We start from the raw sequence: 20,068 nt of genomic DNA on the forward strand, positions 1-20,068 counted from the left end.
CCTTGCCCTTACCATGCAAAACCTCCACCACCAGCTATTTCTTGTTTTCTTTCCCATTGCCAGTCTGTGGGAACTCTTATGTACTTCCCCTCAGGACTGTGCTGGGCAGTGCAGACTATACTGCTACTGCAGTCCTCCCCACACAGACCTCACATCTGCCTTTAGGCAGAAGACTAGGTTCTTTTGATCTGAGAACAGGAGCCATCAGATGGGACCTCCCTCAACTTCTGTCACCTCACCTATGCGGTCACCCACATCAGCAGTATCCTTTCCCCAACCAGTTGCCAGTTTCTCAGCCTCCAGACCGCCCCCCCCTTCCCTTTCCCTTTGACTGGGTCCGTCTATGTGCCAACTATTCTGAAGAAGGACTTTACAGACTACGCTTTGCCTCATCCTCCCCTCCCCCAGCTGTCACTGCCTCCCTGACCTCTGATGTGGCTGAAGAGAAGATCAGCAGCTGACGCCTTCATCCCTAAGATCACTTGTGTGGCTGCCCTAGCTTCTGTTGTCTTGGCCTCTGGCTTTGTGGTGCCACCTTCCTGCTTCTTCTGCCATCTCTTTGGTAACTGCCTGCAGGTCCCTTTCCTGGCACCACCCCCACTCTGCCTACACATGTTGGCAGTTCCTGGGGTACTCTTGTGGTGACAATTCTCTGCTCACTTCATGGACAGTTTCACCTGTACTGTGTCAGTGTTGTTCCTGTGGTGCTAGGGATGGAAGCCAGACCTTCACGTATACCAGGCAGAAATGTTGCCGCTGAGTTTACTTCTCATTGTCCTTTGGCTTAACAACCCTAGGCTGCTCAATCTGGAGTCCTGTTCCCCCAAGCTCTAGACTTCCTTAGCCTGCTCCTGTCTGAGCCCTTATCATAGTGAGTAGTACTACCTGACACGAGAAATTTGGCTGTCTGCCCTAAGTCTGGCAAATTCCACCAACTACCGAGTCCTTTACAGGGTACTCTTGAGCAGATACCAGATTAACTCCCCCTCCTGCTTTTGTGTCTTCAGGCTGTTGCCATTTCTGATTTCCAGAACTTCTCAGTTTTCTACCATGCCCAACTCAGTTCACTGCATCAGAACTAGAGCTTGGCATTTCCCTTCCTCAGCCCTCAGTGGCTCCCATGGTCTCAGGGGGTCAAAGCTCACATTGCTTAAAGAACTCATGGATCCTAGCCTCACTGCTTGCCTACAGGCACTGACCCATCCACGGCAAGTCACCTGCAATCCACAGCATGGAGCCCTGCTCACTCCAGGGGCTCTGAACACATTTAATTCCCTCCCATAGAAAGTCTTTTTTCTTCCTTGCCTGCCATTTTTATTTTTTTTGAGAAAGGGTTTGTGTAGTCTTGGCTATTCTACCACTTGCTTTGTAGACCAGGCTGGTCTTGAACTCACAGAGATCCACCTGGGTGCTGGGATTAAAGGTGTGCGCCACTATGCCTGGCTTTCCACCTGCGTTCTGTTCAGGTCTTGGTTTAACCACACTCCTTCTGGAAAGCATTCTCAGACCTGTGACCCAGCTGATTTCCTCTCAGCTGTGATATTTTATAGCACCCCAAACTTTCTAATTAAGTTCCTTTGTTGTGTTTCATAGACTCCAGGGGCTGATGACTGTGTCCTGTTCTGCACCATGGCCTTTTATCCAACAGACCTACACAGGCAGAGTTAGTGCTCAGTGTGTGTTGAGGCTCTCCCCTCCCCCCCTTCTGGAACTGATAACCAGCATGATGCTTCATTATCTGCTCTGGACAGCGCGTTGTAACAGTGACACAATGCTGGCTTGGGAAAGCAACTTCTAGGGAGACTGGACAGACTGGAAAACTAATGTGTGAAGCAGGGACTGGCTTGTGGATGCTGACACTTGGCACTGCCACCATGCCATTTGCATGTGGGGCAGGAAGCCACCAGCATTACTGGCCTCAGCTCATTGCAGGGATGGCATCATGTGTTGCATGATTCAAAGTTCCTATTTGTTCTGTAGTTTATGCCCATCAGTGGAGCAGATGACAGAAGGGGCTCTGGGCTAAGTCTAGGGTGGTCTTGCCTCTGCCCCTTATGTTTCTGAATTACTTCATACAGTATTCCACTGTGAATTTTACATTGGAAACCGCTAGTAGTTTTTAGACTAGAGAAATGCTTCAGGATATAGTTTAGTCAAGGTGAAGCCCTGAGCTCAATCCTGTTAAGGTTTGAATATAAAAAGGCAAGTGTTTGAATACATGGTCCCTGGCTGGAGTGCTGTTCTGGAAGGCTGGAGAACCTTTTGGATATGAGGCCTGGCTGGCAGATTTAAGGATGTAGGAGCAGGCTGAGAGCAGGATAGGCTCACCTGGCTCCCAGTTTGCTCTGCTTTCTGGTTGGAGCTATGTAACTGACAGTGTTATATACTCCTAAGGCCATAGACCAGGTCTAGCCCTTGCCTTCCCTGCTACTATGTCCCCTAAACTGTACCATGAGCCAAAACAAACCTTTCCTGACTTAAGTGAATTCTGCCAGGTATTTGGTCACAGGATCAATAAAAGTACCATACAAATTCCAGCAACTGAAAGCAAAAAAATACCTATTAAATGCAGTTATTTAGTTAGTTTTGCAGTGTCCGGCATGGCATCCAGGGCTGTGTGCATGCTAAGTGCTCTACCACTGAGTGATATCCCCAGCCAGCCCTGTTATCTTTTCCTATGTAGCATGCAGTGTTTCAGGCACTGAAGGCTCAGCAGTCACAGTAGGTTGCATCTTCCTGTCCTGTAAGTCAGGCAAACATCTATTCTAGCTTTAAGACCCTCGACCCCGCCTTAACCAGATACTAATAAAGGGATGCACAGAAAACCAGTGTGCAAAGCAGCAGGCTGTCTCCCCCCAGCAGCCATCTCCTTCCCAGATTTCACTTTGGGAAAACAGGAAAAAAAAAAAAAAAAATCTGGTGTTATTTATGCTCTGCCTGTCGTCCAAGATTTAACTCTCAAGTTTTGTCACTTTTGTGACACTTCAGGCAATTATAAAGAGGCCTGTTGAGATATACAGGCAAAATTAGGTGCTTTGGCAAAAGGACAGAGGCAGGTGGTCTCTGTCTGAGCCTGGTGTCTCTAAGGTGTGCCTAGAACAGGCTTTGTCTTCCCTCAGCATGATGGCTCTCTCCTGCTCTACTCCTTCCTTTACAGAGGTGAAGACTCTCAGCCTTAAGGTCCAGGATTTCTACAACCCTTGCACTTGACTGGGAACAGGGGACTCAGGGGTTTCCAACCACGTGGAAGAAGCCACAGCTGCAGATGAATAGGAAAAGCTCCTTGTGCCAGAGAGCTGGTGTACAGTCCAGGGCACTGACACACTGTATGAGCATTAGGGTTGTGGTGGCAGTGACAAATAACACTCTCAGGCAAACCTTGCGAGATATGCCCGTCACCTCAACACTCAGGGGCGGGAGGAGAAGGGCCACGGAGGGGTTCAGAGCCATCTTCAGCTGCATAGCAAACTCAAGGCCAGCCTTGGCTATATGAAATCCTGTGCCAAAACCAAAAGGGTGTGGGTGCATGCAAGACCCCTCTGGGCCCACATACAAAGCTAGGAACCATACGGTGTGTCTATAATCCCTGTACAAGGCAAGGCAGACAGATCCTGTCTCAAAAAGAAAGGTGAAGAATGGCTGTGATGACACCTGATACCAACCAGCCTGTGGCCTTCACATGCACACACACACGCACATGCATGTGTATATACATGCAGCACACACAATACACTAAAATGTACCAGGGGAAACTCTAGCTGTGCGCCTTGCCCTGGGCCTCGCTCCTCTCTCGTGCTGTGTGTGGGGTATTATATATGCTAGAGAAAGGGGAAGGTCTGCTAGTGACCGTGTAAGTGTATAGACGAGAGGAGTCAGATGGTCCATTTTCTTGTCCAAAGCATGGCAGAAATGTGGGTGAGAGATGATGGCCAAAGGAAAGGTGCAGAGATGAGGCACGCCTTCAGAGAGTAGCCAGAGTCCTGCTGGCAGGGCTTGTGATGCAGCTGTGATTCATGCAAACCATTCACAGATGAAACCTGTGGTTCAGCTCCTGCTCTCTTTAATCTCTCTGTTTCACCTCCCAAGTGCTGGGATTACAAGTGTGTGCTGCCAAGTCTGGCTTCTCTTTAATGTCCAAGGTCATATTAAGAAATGCTCAACTTGGGCTGGAGAGATGGCTCGGTGATTAAGAGCACTGGCTGCTCTTCCAAAGGTCCTGAGTTCAACTTCTAGCACCCATATGGTAGCTCACAGCCATCTGCAATGGAATCTGATTCTCTCTTCTGGTGTGCATGAAAACAGAGCATTCATATACACTAAATAAGTCTTTTTATTTTATTTTTTCCTCTAGATGGGGTTTCTCTGCGTAGCCTTGGTTGTCCTGGACTCACTTTGTAGACCAAGCTGGTCTCAAACTCACAGAGATCTGCCTGCCTCTGCTTCCTAAAGAAATAAATCAGGGAAAAAAAAAAGTGGGGGGGGGGGAGAAGAAATGCCCAATTTAAATAAGTAAATACAACCAGGTACGGTGGAGCACACCTATAATCCCAGCACTCGGGAGGCAGAGGCAGGCAGATTTCTGTGAGTTCCAGGCCAGCCTGGTCTACAAAGTGAGCCTAAGGGGGGCTGGAGAGTTGGCTCAGTGGTTAAGAGCACCGTCTGCTCTTCCAGAGGACCCGAGTTCGATTCCTAGCACCCACATGGCAGTTCACAACTGTCTGTAACTCCAAGATCTGACATCCTCACACCGATACACATAAATTAAACATTAAAAAAAAAAAAAAAAGTGAGCCTAGGACAGCCAGGGCTACACAGAGAAACCCTGTCTCAAAAAACCAAAAGCAAACAATCTACTCAGAAGGTAAAGGGAGGTAAGTGTCAGTGCTGCTGCAGTGTCAAATATGAAGTGAGGGCGACAGCTTCTGACCCAAGGGCTTACTGCACTTACTGCACTCGGACAGTCTATTCTTCTGTGGGGAAGCAGCCCAGTGACAGCTGCTGGGCAGTACAGCTGGGAAGAATGCTCTCACAGTGGCTGAGCAGTATAATATGGAGAAGGTGAGTCTGGTGGGCTAGTACTTCTTAAGCTCTGGTTTGCTTCAGGCAAGAACAGTGGGCTCCCTAACTGATCAGTTTCCATCCACTGCAACTTACCAGGCTGTCTTCTGCCTGATCTATGTGACCCTCAGCAGTAGTCTATCTCCACAGGGCTCAAACTTTACCAAGTGAGTGAGATCAACTCCTCCCTGTCAGGGAGTGTGTGGTAAGTATTTTGAACTCCTGAGATTAAGGCCAGTTGTTACTAGGATCAAATTTATTTATAATTAAGCAACTCTAAGCAGATCAGGGGTAAGTTATTAATTAACAAAAAGAAAGATAAATAGTGGATAGGGCAAATTTGTATGTAACATAACACGTAATCCTCCTAATTGTGCAGCATGAGGTCCCATGACAAGGTCTTTTGTCTTCCAGGTTTTTCTCTATCATTGTGTAAACATCTAGTGAAGAGAAGGAGGGTAATCCTAACACTTAGTGGGATGAGGCAGGAGGACTACTATGAGTTTAAGGCCAGCCTAGCTACAGAGAGGGCCAATGCTTCAAACAAATGAACTAAGCAACAAGCAACCCACGTTCTCACCTACTGAGGCCGCAGTAAGGTGGACACTTCTGTAAAGCAAACTGCTCAGAAGTAAAACAAATCTACTGTTTACTTAGGAGACATGACTTTAGAATCTAATGAAAAACTAACCTGACCTCTTTTCTCTGGTCCAAATCCCCCATACCTTGAAAGGATAAGCACACCAATTTGGAACTCTTGTAAGGATTTATTTGCTACAGAATTGCTTTCATAGTCCCAGTGAGCTGGACTAAGGACTTTTGGGTCTGAAAGGATTTAGGTCACTTTACTTTTTTTTCAAGTGCTGCAACATTCAAAAAGCAATTTGGGGGGCAGGAATGGGGTGGTGTAGCACCATTTGGCATGTCATAAGAGTGACAAAAATAATCTATAATATTAGATATCTAAAAATAGAGGGAGAAAGAACACTTTAAAATTCCCCTTTCTGGATAGACCCTGAGCTGAAATCACATTCATTGTGAAGGAAATGTTTGGGCTGAAACCACAGATGCTAACCTTGATTGGACTGAACTGGTGAGAGCTTCCAGATACTCCATGAATGGCAGGATATACACCATTCAGTCGGCTGACACTGGCATGTGTCCACTTGGCTTGTGAAAATAAGCCTCTCTCTCTCTCTCTCTCTCTTTTTTTTTTTTTTTTTTTTTTTGGTTTTTCGAGACAGGGTTTCTCTGTGTAGCCTTGGCCATCCTGGACTCACTTTGTAGACCAGGCTGGCCTCGAACTCACAACGATCCACCTGCCTTTGCCTCCCGAGTGCTGGGATTAAGGGCGTGCGCCACCACGCCCGGCTCGAATAAGCTTCTCTTAAATCCCAACCCATCTGGTTCCCTGAAAGGGCTGCCTTAATCTGATCCCCAATATTTGTTATTTATTTGTTTGTTTGTTTGTTTTTTGAGACAGTTTCTCTACATAGACCTGGCTGTCCTGGAACTCTATGTAGACTAAATTGGCCTTGAACTCACGGATATCCTCTGGCCCCTGTTTTCCAAGTGCTGCCCAATATTTTTAAGAACAGAAATGTGACAAACATTGCAGCACCACTTCACATGAGATTTGTTGCCTATTATTAGAAACAGAGAGACCAAGTATGGCTGTGAATTCAGACATGCAGCTCACGGTACAGCTCTCAATATCTGGGGGCTGTGCCCCAGGGGCGACTGTGCAGGCAATATCAACCCGAAGATGGTGTGAACCCCAGCAGCTGCTCAATGGGTTTAAACCGCCACTCGTCGGCCTCCAGCTCTTCCACCAAACCAGCCAGCTTTTCCATCCGAGCAACTTGCTGATCTGTAAGAAGTTAAGAAGTGACAGAGCACAACAGGGCATTTCTCACGAGACTGTCACCAATCACCAACATGACAACTGGTCTAGGCTTAATCTGCAGATGGACTTTCCATTTGTGATTTAATAATGGGGTCTTCCAAATGAAGGAGAAGCAAATTTAGTAAGAAATTTTAGGGCAACTTGCTTTCAAGTGCCTCTCTTGCTATAGGGAACTACTTTGCTACAGCAATATAACTCTGGTTGCTTTGGCGCGCACGCGCGCGCGTGTGTCTTAATACAGATTTAAAGCATAGGGATTTATAGAAATAGAGACCCTTAGGAAAAGGAGAATATATACCCAAGAGTGGGTTTAGTTTCTCAAGAGTCACCTGTATTTCAATTCCTAGTACCCTTGTAGGGGCTCACAACCACTTTATGTAACTCCAGCTCCAGAAAGATCTGATACCACCAGCCTCTTGAGGCACCTGCTCTCACTTGCACAAATCCATACATGGACGGCACACACAAAAAGAAGAGAGTGAGAGAAAGACAGAGAGAAAGACAGACAGACAATCAGAGATACACGCATACAGAGACAGAGGGGAAGGGGAGAGAGACAGACAGACAGACATACACACACACAGATGGGGGAGAGAGAAAGGAGGAGGGAGGGAGGGGGAGAGAGAGAAAATGAAAGAAATAAGGTATGGTAGCTCAAGCCTAGCACTGGGGAAGTGAAGGCAGGAAGACTATTCAGAGTTCCAGGTCAGCCCAAGCTACTTACTGAATTTCAGAATGAGAGAATAATAAGGGAAAAGCACAGTTATTCGACTGGGGATGAGCCCCTGCGGTGGAGTGCATGGCTAGCACGTGCGTGTGCCATGCCCCTTGTTTGAGCCCTACCACTGTAAAAAGCCAAAGGACAATTGGCATCCTCTCACTCGCAGACATGCTGGAGTCTAACAGCTGGAGCTGACCTAGTGGCTCACGGCTATAATGCTGGCCCTCAGGAGCCCGAGGCAGAAGGCAGCCATTATGAGGCCATCTGAAAACATAAACAGGCCTTTGCCCTCCATGCCACAGGGACTCTGCTCAGAAGCTTCTGTGGTTTCTTCCAGGAGGAATGATCAGGAGGGCAAATGGTTTCTGGATGCACAATGGAGACTTGGTGAAGTGTACACATCACTGGGGGCTCAGAGTAGACGACAGAGCTGAAGATGCTACAGACAAAGAGGAAGGTGCGGCATGAAGGGACACAGTAAGAGGTCGCAGAAGGACAGGTAAAGGCAGCGGAGGAATAGGAAGCAGCAACTCACTCCCCCAGAGAACTGAACCCGGAGCTTCAACTTCAAACCTCCAATGGGATTTTCAAGCTGGATAAGCTCTTAGGATGTTCTTCAACAGGAAGTTCACTTAACAAGTGGGGCTTTTACGACAGCAGTGACCTTTCATAATGCGCGCCCCTTTGCTGCCTACACATGTACAGGACAGCAGCCCATGTACTTACCGTGCTTCACCTGTTTAAGTGTGGATGCCACTTGATAGCTGAACACCGACTCACAGAGGAATCTCTCAGAGCCATCTACGAGTGAAAGGACACAGGCATTAGCTTTCACGGCCTCTGGGAAAGCACGAGAGGCTATCCACTCTTTCCCTGCTTCTACATTTGAGGTCTAAGGCATTTCTGGCATGAACAAAGGGGGTCTTTTAGAACACTGCTTGGTAGAAGCTACCTCTTCTATACCTGGAATATTAAAATAGTCCTACTTGTTTGAGAGTTCAAAAATAGTGTCACAAAAACAAAAACAAGAAGTCTACGCCTGAGGTCTTGGTCACTACTGTCCGTCTCCTGACCTGTTCTTTTCTGTACAGTAGGCAAACAAGGCCACTGGCACACCCAGCAATGCCGTACTTGTGTCACTTATTGTATCAGAACTCCAATCACTTTCATTCTAAAAGATAGAGCCAAGGGAAAAACAGCTGTTGACTTTTAGTATATCAAATTACATCATCATGACCATCACGAAAGCCTGCTGGGAAACTTCATTCTGTAAACACAAATTGCAGCTTTGGTTTTCCAACTGAGCCAGGCACTGCAATTTGAATGTCGATAAGGGAATGGTGCAAGCTCAGAACCGAGCATGGAGCTGGTGCCAACAACTGCCAACGAGACGGTGGCTGGCTCAGTTACAGCGCTCATCAGTGCAAAGGCTGATCCTGTAAAACACATCTCCAAAGACACAATTCACATAGGAAAGTTCCATGTTTTAGAAAGGGCAGCAACTCCCCCTCCCCCAGGGCAAGTCTCAAACAAATGGAAAGAGAGGAGACAGCTGTCTCTCTCAAGGTAGGAGTTCACATCAGCTCTGCTGGGTGTCAGTGCTCATTTGTGAGTCATGGACTAGTCCCGGGTATTAAGTGACAGGGGGATATTCACACTCTGGCTGCACGCTGAGTTTACACAGCAAACCTTGCTTTACAACTCTCGATAATCAAAGGCAAAGCAGAAATACTCACGCTGAGTGGTGTGACTACACAACCAAAAGGGCTTCCTGCCAGTACTATCTTCGAGTCAATGCCAGAGAGACAGAGACAGAAAGGGAGATGTGGGGTGGGGGCAGGGTGATATATGTCACTCTTAGGATGAGTAGTAAGTTCAAGTCTTTTTCCACCCCTGGCTTTCCATCTTTCTTTCTTGAAGTCATGCCTAGAGCACTGCCATGCCAAGTGTACCTCTTGCTTCTGACTGTGTAAAGAGTTAGACAAGCTGATGACATCATTAAGTGTCTCTAGATAAGAGCAGAGAGCAGTCCACCAAGGCCAACACTTGACACCAATGATGCAATTTATTATGTTCTTGCATGTAAACAACATAGTGGCATCCTTCTTGGTTTTGTTTGTTTGTTTTGGTTTTTCGAGACAGGGTCTCTCTGTGTTAGCCTTGGCTGTCTTGGACTTTCTTTGTAGGCCTCGAACTCACATAGATCCACCTGCCTCTGCCTCCCAAGTGCTGGGATTAAAGGTGTGCGCCACCAAGCCCGGCGGTAGTGGCATCCTTCTCAAACAGTCAACTACAACTCAGGGTTTACTTTACAAAGAACAAAACAGACAAGTTGAGTGGGCCTGCCAGGTGGTTTGATTCTGAACTGTAGGAAGTGGGGGTGATAGGCTGTAAGGGTCAAATGATGTGTGAGTTGGATCCTGGGAGTGCTGCCTCCCATCATCATTTAATCACTAGGATACAGTGCTAAAGTTATCACACTGGTAATGAGTTCCAAAGAAATACAGAAGCTCACCTTTCAAAAAGGTGCCTGGGTACCACTCTCCCACACTTCAGGCCTAAGAATGTATTCCTGCTGTCATGCAGCTTTGCATTAACTACATTAAACCACAGCCTATCAGAGATACCATCTACCAATCTAAAGGCTGGGATTTCTCTACAGAGGAGCCAGCCCGAGGCGATGTGTTTGTAATCAACACACCAGTCAGCAGTATATCAGCTTTCCTCTTAAGGGACAAGCAAAGATTATATGTGGCAAAAAAAGTTCAGGAAATGGCCCAAATCTAACTCTATCACCAATTGTATTAAATTCAACGCTAAGAAAACTCATTGAAGAGGTATTACTACATAGTAGGAAGCGAGACAATCTCAGGTGATTTATAAATCCGTGGCCTGTGAGGTCCCTAAAATACAGCCACTTCCGGGCTGGAAGGCAGCCTCTAATTTGCTCACTAATAACTGGGTGAGAACAATCTTAGCCAAGGGCAGGAGACTGTTGAAGCTTGCTGCGTGTTACTCTTAGCAGACAGTAGATGTATCCAGAAGTTCGCTTGAGAGGTTAAGTACAGGTTGCATGGATTTATAACTGAGGTTTAGGAGTAGGTAACATCAAGTCGAACCTGTTAGGATTATGACCCAACCTTGACTCCTAAGTGCTTTTGTGCTGTACTCTCAAAGGCAGCCTTCAGAAAGGCTTGCTCTTTGCCCAGGCTGGCACAGACGTTTCTATGTGGCCCAGGCTATCATCCAACTCACAGCAATTCTCCTACCTCAGCCTCCTTAGTGTTGGGGTTACTTGAATCTATTAATATGATTTGTTTGGTTGGTTTTTAGTTTGGTTTTTCGAGACAGAGTTTCTTTGTGTAGCCCTGGCTGTTCTGGAACTCACTCTGTAGACCAGGCTGGTCTCTAACTCAGAGATCCACCTGCCTCTGAGTGCACCACCATTGCCTGGTTTAACATGATTTGTTTCTATTTTCCTCTTCCATTACACTAATGAAAGAAAAATGGGGATGCAGCTCAGCTGGCACCGTTGGGTTTGATCCCCTACATGGAATAAACCAGACATAGTAGTATATGTCTGTAACCTCAGCACTTGGGAGGTGGGAGGAAGAGGAGGAAGAAGAGGAAGAGGAGGAGGAGGAGGAGCCAAGAGGTCAGCCTGGACTATATGAGACTCAAAAACAACAACAACAAAAACCCAAAACAACAACAATGAATAAGAAAATGCTTTGAGGCGTGGTGGCGCACGCCTTTGATCCCAGCACTCGGGAGGCAGAGGCAGGCGGATTGCTGTGAGTTCGAGGCCAGCCTGGTCTACAAAGTGAGTCCAGGATGGCCAAGGCTACACAGAGAAACCCTGTCTCGAAAAACCGAAAAAAAAAAAAAAAAAAAAAAAAAAAAGAAAATGCTTTGAAACCATGCATGGCTGCACACGCCTGAAATCCTAGTACTCAGGAGGCAGAGCCAAAATAAGTAAGTAAGTAAGTAAATAAATAAATAAAAGAAAGAAAGAAAAAGAAAAATGCTTTGATGTACGAACATTAATGTACAACAGTATCACCTAGAAATCTGACATTCTTGTAAACTCACATTTAGGAGTGCTACAAGTCCTATGTAAATACCATGTCATTCACATTTCGGCATCCATGAAGATGAGGCATGGGTGTGGCCTACAGAGGTGGTGTGGGAAGGGAGGGGAAGCAGAGCCACACCCCAGCAGACACTGAGTGGTAATGGTGGTCTTTTCATTTTCGCTAATCTGACATTTGTTTATTTATGTATGGGTACTCATGGGGAGGTCAGAGGACAACTTCTGGGAGTCAGTCTTCTTGTTCCATCACGAGACCCAGGGATCAAACTCAGGTGTCCAGGCTTGGTCACCAGCACCTTTTACCACCTGAGCCATCTCACCGGCAGCCCCTTTTCTGTATTCTTGATATTAAACAGTATGTCAGATACTTGACTTGGCAAGGTCTGTCTTTAAGTGTAAGCAGGTTTTAAGATTCCTAGGGAGACTCTGGGACAAAGGAGGGCCACTACTTGTGCACTGTGAACTAAAACATGCTAAATCCATGCTACATTACAGTCCAATCAATTCCTCAATGAGGTAATGAAAACAGCCAGATATAATTCTGTCAGAATGTCAGCTTAAGACTAACGCAGATGACATTTTAAGCAGTGTTAAGCACTTATTCTCTTCTGCTCTATAGAGCTCAGCAAGCAACTTAAGTGTCTTCAACTTGTCATTTGTTTTGTGGCAAGCTCCCTTAACCACATCTCTGCTACAAAGGCTAAAGTCATAATCTACCTTTACTGCTATGTAGGGAGAAAAAGCCTCTACTTCCAGTCAGACTTGGTGATGCCAACTTGAATGGTAACACAAATGGAGACAACAAAAAGGCAAGGGCAGAAGTACGCACGGCTGACTCATCACCTTCCACACCACAGTAGCTTGCTGCCGCCCTAGCAATCAGATGCCTTACACGCTAGAGTCTGCCAGGCATGTAGCTGGGTCAAAGAGTACTTGCCTAGCATGTATGAGGTCATGGGCTCTATCCCTAACTCTACAAGAAAAAAGAATCAGAGTGTTTGGCACTATAAAAACTTTTTTTTAGCTTTTTAATTTTTTTTTAAGTATTTGATATAAATGGATAATGAATAATGATCACCTTAAAAAGCCAACACCCCAAATATAGTTTGTACCTTTCTCAGAGACATCTCCTAATTTAAAATATATTCATGCCAATAAGCAAGATTTAAAGCAAAAAAAGACCATTTTATAACTCAATACAAAAATGTCTGACACAAGAGAATTTTGAGTCCTTGTTTTTAAAACATGAGAAGGCCCTGGACACACTGGTCAAGGCCCTAGGACACCATCCTAGACTAATTCAGGATATCTAAGGTGGGCCCAGATATTGCATTTTATCTTTTGTTTTTCTTTTTTGAAAAGAAAAAGGGTGTCATTGTATAGCCCTGGTGGGCCTGGAATTCACTGTGAAGCTGGCCTAAAACTCAGAGATCCATCTGCCCAGAAAGACAGGTTCATTTTAAGTTAAGCGTCTCACATGAGTTTTATGCTCCTACAATGAATTACCAGTCTAGCTGAACACGAATCTAATGCATTCCAGTCACCAGCGCCATTTCATGACTACTGCCTGTGACCTATTTCTAGCCAGCCAGTCTGCAAATGTGTGATAAGATAGTGGCTGCAAATCTCCAGTGCTATAAAAACCATGCAGTCACACAGCAGTATCCTGCAGTGGGCCGTCAGAGTCACCTTCACAGAGCTAAAGACATTAACTTTTATTTCCCCTTCACGCCTCTCTGGTGGGGTTAATCTATCTGTAGACACTCACTAAAAAAGAAAATACATCACACAGGTGCCAAAACAAGGCAACCTGGAGCAGGAGGTCAGTAAGGTCCCTGTCGCCAGTGCCAACCCTGGTCAGCTTCTCGAGGGCTTTGCCTTAATGAATTCCAGCCAGCTCTCTAGCCCTGGCTTCTTTACATAATACATGCACTGAAGGTCTGAAGCCAATTATTCAGCCAGTGCAGCATGACATCACCTTCTAACATCTCTCCGGCTCCTTTGGGGTAGGTGAACAGAGCTTTCCGAGGTGGGGCAAGGTCTGAAACGCTGAAACCAGATCCAGTGACAGAACTTCCACTGACTCCGCCAGCTGAAGATGAGGATGAGGAGGCAGCCATTCCCTCCAGTAGAATTCTTTCTTCACTAGAGGGAAAAACCAGCAATTAGCAAGTTTATAAAAGCCAGATCAAGAATATTTCATTCTAGCCCAGAAGGGATGGCGTTCCCTATCCTCTGTCCTTACCCAGGATTTTATAATGTCACATAGGTTTTGAAGTAGAAATATGTGTAAGCTGGGCGCATGCCTGTAATCCCAGCACATGGGGAGGCAGAGGAAGGGTCTCTGTGAGTCCAAGGCCAGCCTGGAAAACCCTGTCTTAAAAAACAAAAAATTAGGCTGGGCGCGGTGGTGCACGCCTTTGATGCCAGCACTTGGGAGGCAGAGGCAGGTGGATCTCTGTCAGTTCGAGGCCAGCCTGGTCTACAAAGTGAGTCCAGGATAGCTAAGGCTACACAGAGAAACCCTGTCTCAGAAAAAAAAAAAAAAAAAAAACCCGCAAAAAACAAACAAGAAACCCAACAACAAAAATTAATTAATTAATAAAAAAAATATATGTTTAAGAAGAGCTTGAATATCAGCGTGGTGGTACACGCCTTTAATCCCAGCACTTGGGAGGCAGAAGCAGGCAGATATTTGTGAGTTTGAGGCCAGCCTGGTCTACAGAGCAAGTCCAGAATAGCCAGGGCCACGTAGAAAAACCCTGTGTCAAGGAAAAAAAAAAAAGTTTCCCTACTTAAAGATTTCTATTTTCTCCATTAGCAAATTGTGCCATTTGGATTGATTGTGGGTAATTTATGAGTTATGAAGGGTGATATGGCAGTGCCAAGGCAGAAATGAGACCAAGGATAAAATAATACTGCTCCACAGGACAGTTTGTCTTTGGTACATTCCTCAACAAGCCACACCAAGAAGTTCACTTATCAAGTTTTCCAAGTAGGAGTCCAGAGTAACACTGTGTTCTGTTCCCAAGGAAGGGAGATTGCTTAGGAAACACATACTGGTGCTTTCATTAAGAAATTGTTAACCTTTTCATCAGAATGCAATGCCTCAGTCTAACACTTGATGGCACCCAAAAGCTGGAACAAAATAATTCAGGAATCTATCTCAGAAACCGTGGCCCTTTCAACTGAGCACCTGTGGGCCTAATTCTGTGTCCTATCTGAAAACCCAGATCCCAGGACTGAACACATGATGTCTCATAACTTCAGAACAAGAACATGGCCTCAGAAGCATATGAAGATTCTACAGTGCATGGTTTTTAAATGGTAAGTACCATGTTTATGCCATCTAGAATGTTCTGTCACCATGGAAATGCTCTGAATAAGTAGCCATGTCTCATGTTGAGTTTACCAATGTAACTGAAGAACTATGTATGTCCATTCTTAAATGCTAAACAAAATCTCAATACAACCGTGTGACTAGTGGTTTCTCACTGGATAAGGATTCTAGTATGTAAGTGGACAAATGACTTTACATGGGAGTAGTGGAATGCACTAGTATGTTCCAGTTACACAGGAGGCTAAGGCAGGGGATTGACTACATAGTCAAAAGCCTGTTTCAGTAACAATAGAAAATGGGTAATTTTTACATTACATAAATTTTAGCATTAAAAAAAAAATCTATTTATTTTTCTATTTTTAGGGAAGGTCTTAATTTGCTAGCCTGGAACTTACTATATAGCTTGGCCTGGCCTTAATAAAACTCATGGCAACCCCACTGTGCCAGCCTCTGAAGTGCTGGGATTACAGCCATGTGCCAGGGCTGGGGATCCTATTCAGTTAGCAGTTAGCAGTGGTTGCCTAGTATGCAGGGAGCTCTGGGCTTAGTTCCTAGCACCACACAGATGAGGTATGGTGGCACGGAAGTAAAATCCAGCACCTAGAAGGCAGAGGTGGGAGAATCAGAAGCTCATGGTCATCTTTGGTAATACAGCATGTTCTGGGATACATGGGATCCCTCAAAAAGCCCAAACCAACAACAACAAAGACACAACACCTCTCTCTTCAAGTCAGGGAAAATTTTGATTACCGGCTTTCCCCTTAGTTCTGGCATACTTGTTAGAAAAACTTGAGGGCTCAGTGGTTGGAGCACAAGCTTCAAGTATTTTATGCTCTAGTTCCTAAACGCTTAAAAAGTTGAAACTTTTTTTTTTAACAGAAAAATACTAGAGAATGCTATGCTACTCTAAATCCTTTATGTCCAGAGGATCCAGTGTCCTCTTGAGGAAAATGATATACGATGTCCGAGATGGTGGCTGCTGTCTCCTAACTATGTGGCGGTGACACGTGGTTGCCAGAGAAGCAGAGCTTGGTTTCTAGTTCCACCATAGGCTGCACAAATGAACACCAGAGCCAGAGCCAACAGGGCATAGGAGAAGGAAATACTAAGCCTCTTGCTATTAGACTATTAGCCTGCTACAAATGCAACCTCATTAATGATCTTTTTACCTTTTTTTTGAAACAGGGTCTCACTGTGTAGCCCTGGCTATCCCTGAACTTGCTATGTAGTCCACGCTGCCTCAAACTCATCGAGTTCCACCTGTCCCATAGTGCTGGTATCAAAGGCGTGGCCACCATGCCCAGCTCATTGACAATGCTCTTAGGTTACTTTGAGAATTGTACTTGTACCCATCAGAGAAAGCAACTTTTCACGTGGAATTTATAACTGCTCCTTTGTGCCACGATGGCTCGAAATATAGCCTAGTAAAGTTTCAATTGCTCCTTAAAAGAGACTTAAGTATTGATGGACAGGGTCCAAGTGTCTAACCCATCCCTGGTGGGATTCAAATGAAACATACAGAACACTCCATCTCTCCCTGGAGAGTGGCTCTCCAGGAGAGTTATTTCCCTCCCTCCCCCGACCCCCTAGTTCAGTGCAGAACCCACTGGGAACTGTTTATGTTTCTCAACTAAGATTTTAAAGCTGATCTTTTCATCTTCCACCCTGATACTATTCTATTTAGTGGCTAATGCTTTGTATTTTGAGATCAGCTGCTCCACAGCGCATCCAAGCAGTAGCTTCAAAGGCTAGCCACAGTGACTATTCTAAGCTGAAGGTCATGAACGGAAGGTCCTTTCATCTTATTTTCTTCCCAAGTCTCAGAACTAAAGCTCCATGTACAAAACAGCCAGGGTGGAAAACCGTGCAGAGCCAGCACAAGGTGAACTTTATAACCCATTTTCTGCATCGGTAGAGAGACGTATCTGTGAGATGTCTGGTTTCTAAAGATTTGCTTATGGCTTTCCTCCCCCCACGTCTGGTGCTGGAGATGAAAGCCAGGCCCCGCCCCCCCCCCCCCCCCCCCCCCCCCCCCCCCCGAGACTGTAAAGCACATGCTCTACCCCGAGCTACACCTCAGTCTCTAGTTCTGAATGTCGTCATTAAGGGGTTAACAGAACAACAAACCCTACATTGTAAACGCTGAGTTCAGGGATTACCCAAGCCATCAGTAACTAAGTAAGTTCATAGGATGCTTACTTAGTTCGCAGGAAGCCCTGGCTTCCTAAAGGTCATCTAACTGCTGAAGCAATGGCTTGTTGATGTGCTACTGTGTGCCAGGGCAAGCTAGCACAGGGATTAAGTAAGGGCTGCCTGTGGGGGAGTGTTGGAGAGTTGGCTCAGAGGTTAAGACTGCTTGCTGTTCTTGCAAAGGACTGGAGTTAGGTTCCCAGGATCCATGTTTGGTGGCTCATATCCACCTGCCTCTCCAGCTCTGGCGTACCTGCTGCGTTCTTCTGACTGCCTTGGTTGGGGACACAGACACACACACACACAGAGACACACAAGTAAATTAAATAAAAAGGTGTGTGGTGGCGCACGCCTTTAATCCCAGCACTCAGGAGGCAGAGTTGGAGGTCAGCCTGGTCTACAAAGTGAGTCCAGGACAGCCAAGGCTGTACAGAGAAAACCCTGTCTCAAAAAACCAAAACTAACCAAAACAAAAGTAAATCTTTAATCAAGAACTGACTATCAAAAACTACCTGCCTGGGTCTGTATCCTGACTTTGCTATGTGACTGGACAAATCGGTTGGCTTTTCTGTGCCTTAGATGCCTTGTCTGTAAAATGGAACTGATAGTGCCTACCTTATAGAAGTGTTAGGAAGATTAAAAAAAATACAGGTAAGGCAACTAGAAGAGCTGCAGGCTCAGGAAACACTACTTTTTAAAAAATATATTTTATTAATTTATTCATATTACATCTCAATTGTTATCCCATCCCTTGTATCCTCCCATTCCTCCCTCCCGAAACACTACTTCTTAAACCAAAACCAAATCAGTAATTGGCGCCTGTTTTTTTTTTTTTTTTTTGGTTTTTCAAGACAGGGTTTCTCTGTGTAGCCTTGGCCATCCTGGACTCACTTTGTAGACCAGGCTGGCCTCGAACTCACAGCGATCCGCCTGCCTCTGCCTCCTGAGTGCTGGGATTAAAGGCGTGTGTGCCACCACGCCCGACTTTTTTTTTTTAAAGTCTCTTGCTTTGTAGCCCAGGGTGGTCTTCAATTCTAGATTCTCCTGGCTTGGCCTACTGAGTGTTGGAATTACAGGTACGTACCATCACACCCAGTTTTCCCTATGCAGAACCCAGTCCTTCATACTTATTATGTCCCAACACATAGGGGAAGTTCCAATTCTCTTTAGTGCAGCTGTGGTAAACTCGTGCAAGAGCCTGCTCGGGAGGCAGCTAGTGTTTCCTCTACTGTGCATTTCACACGTTCTACCTCTGGGCTATACCCTCAGTCAGCATTCACTTTAGGATCTTATTAAAATCCCTGCATGTGTTGGGGCAGGGGAGATGGCTCAACAGATAAAGTGCTTGCACTGGGGTTGGAGAGCCCTTGAATTCATTGAAATGCAGTGCAGGTGTGGTAGTTGCTTGTAATCCCAGCACTTGGGAGGGAAAGATAAGCGATTCCCATAGCAAGATGGTTAGCTAGAGTAGCAGGAATGGGCACATTCTGAGTTCAGGGAAGCTATGAAAAGCTATGGAGGAAAATGGTAGCTACATCTTCAAGCCTCCACATGCATGGGCACTCCCACGTGAAAGACTAACCTGTGGCCTTCGGTCTGGACACAGACAGTTGAGTGGTAGAGCATTTGCTTAGCATGTGTGAGACAGTGAAAAGAATCCTGCGATGTTAGAAAGCAGAAGACAGACTTGAGGCATCGCATAAAATCCTTATCACAGGGTTTTTTGTATGAATGATTTATAAATAACAGAATAAAGAGCTGGCAGCTCAGTAGAGAATGCAGGGGACAGAGATGGTTAGAGTCATGAAGGTCAGGCCGTTTCTATCTTTCTTACTGGGAGGAGTACACAACTCTGCCTCCCAGGAGGCTACTCAGTAAAATTTTCTGAATACTGAGACTGGGAATCTGGAACTTGGCCCTATCAGGGAAGCTGGGGCTGCTGATGGCAGAAACGCTCATAGGAAAAGTAATGTTATTTGTGGGACAGAGTTATTATGGCTTGGTTAAATACTTACTTTGTGTATGACAGAGATGACCTCGCACTCATAAATTAGTTTCCGCTAATTTTCTTAAAAAAAAAAAAAAAAAAAGAGATCCTTCTTTAAAATAACTATCAGAACAAACCAGCCACTTAAGTCGATTCGCATCCAGTGCGCAGGCTAATTATGACAACCGTTGGGTTCTACCAACAAATCATTCCAGTGTGTTCCACCTAAACAGACGGATCACCATACAAACCAAATAGATGCATCAGCTCTCTCTGGGGCCACGCTGGAGAGGGGAGGAGTGAGTACACTAGCCCTGGCTACGTTAACTCCACCCAAGGCACGCTTCCCACCCAGCAACTCCGGAGGAAGCAGAGGCTCGCGGCCGCCCTACTGCGCAGGCGCCAACCCTCCGCCCGCATGCTCAGTTTGAGGAAATAACCTTTGCACAAGCCCGGCGCGGGAGAGTCTCCAGAGTCTCTTTCCACCTTCTCAGTTAGTTCTGGCAGGTAGGAACATACAGGGGTCAACTCCCCACCGAAGGTTCTGGAAGCCCTGTCTACTTACCTCAGTAGTCTGCCCTTTGACCGACAGCCACGCCCCCTGGACCGAGCAGCGCGGTCTCGTTCACTACGACGTAGACAGCGGCGTGCGCGTGCCCGCCTGCGCTGTGGGAGTTTTTGGGCGGCGTGCGCCTGCCCCTGTGGCGGTGGGTTTAATGGGGGCAGCGCCAGTCCGCATGCGCGGACTGGGCGTGGCCGGAGGCTGACCGAGG

At 46.0% G+C, this 20,068-nt stretch overlaps 2 protein-coding genes across 2 annotated transcripts in view; one reads left to right on the forward strand and one right to left on the reverse strand.

Annotated features, from left to right (window-relative positions):
• Nucleotides 1-6,739: 6,739 nt before the first annotated feature.
• On the reverse strand, nucleotides 6,740-20,009 carry Anapc16 (anaphase promoting complex subunit 16). Its single transcript, XM_051153096.1, has 4 exons — nucleotides 19,736-20,009; nucleotides 13,757-13,923; nucleotides 8,412-8,486; nucleotides 6,740-6,928 (listed from the first exon to the last, which is right to left on the reverse strand). The coding sequence occupies exons 2-4, from the start codon at nucleotides 13,896-13,898 to the stop codon at nucleotides 6,813-6,815; spliced, it is 333 nt and encodes a 110-aa protein (XP_051009053.1). The 5' UTR covers nucleotides 13,899-13,923; nucleotides 19,736-20,009; the 3' UTR covers nucleotides 6,740-6,812.
• Ascc1 (activating signal cointegrator 1 complex subunit 1) overlaps nucleotides 19,635-20,068 on the forward strand; it is an 84,337-nt gene continuing 83,903 nt past the window's right edge. Inside the window, exon 1 of the mRNA XM_051153097.1 lies at nucleotides 19,635-19,802. The gene's annotated coding sequence lies outside the window, so the exon portion shown is untranslated. The remainder of the gene's footprint in view (nucleotides 19,803-20,068) is intronic.

The sequence above is a fragment of the Acomys russatus genome, chromosome 11 (genome assembly GCF_903995435.1).
Source record: "Acomys russatus chromosome 11, mAcoRus1.1, whole genome shotgun sequence".
Taxonomy (NCBI): domain Eukaryota; kingdom Metazoa; phylum Chordata; class Mammalia; order Rodentia; family Muridae; genus Acomys; species Acomys russatus.

Coding starts and splice junctions, on each gene's coding strand:
- Anapc16 (XM_051153096.1), bottom strand. CDS start 13,898: ATGGCTGCCTCCTCATCCTCATCTTCAGCTGGCGGAGTCAGTGGAAGT. Junction 8,487..13,756: donor AGCCGGAGAGATGTTAGAAG/GTGATGTCATGC, acceptor TTTCACTCGTAG/ATGGCTCTGAGAGATTCCTC. Junction 6,929..8,411: donor ACTTAAACAGGTGAAGCACG/GTAAGTACATGG, acceptor AACTTCTTACAG/ATCAGCAAGTTGCTCGGATG.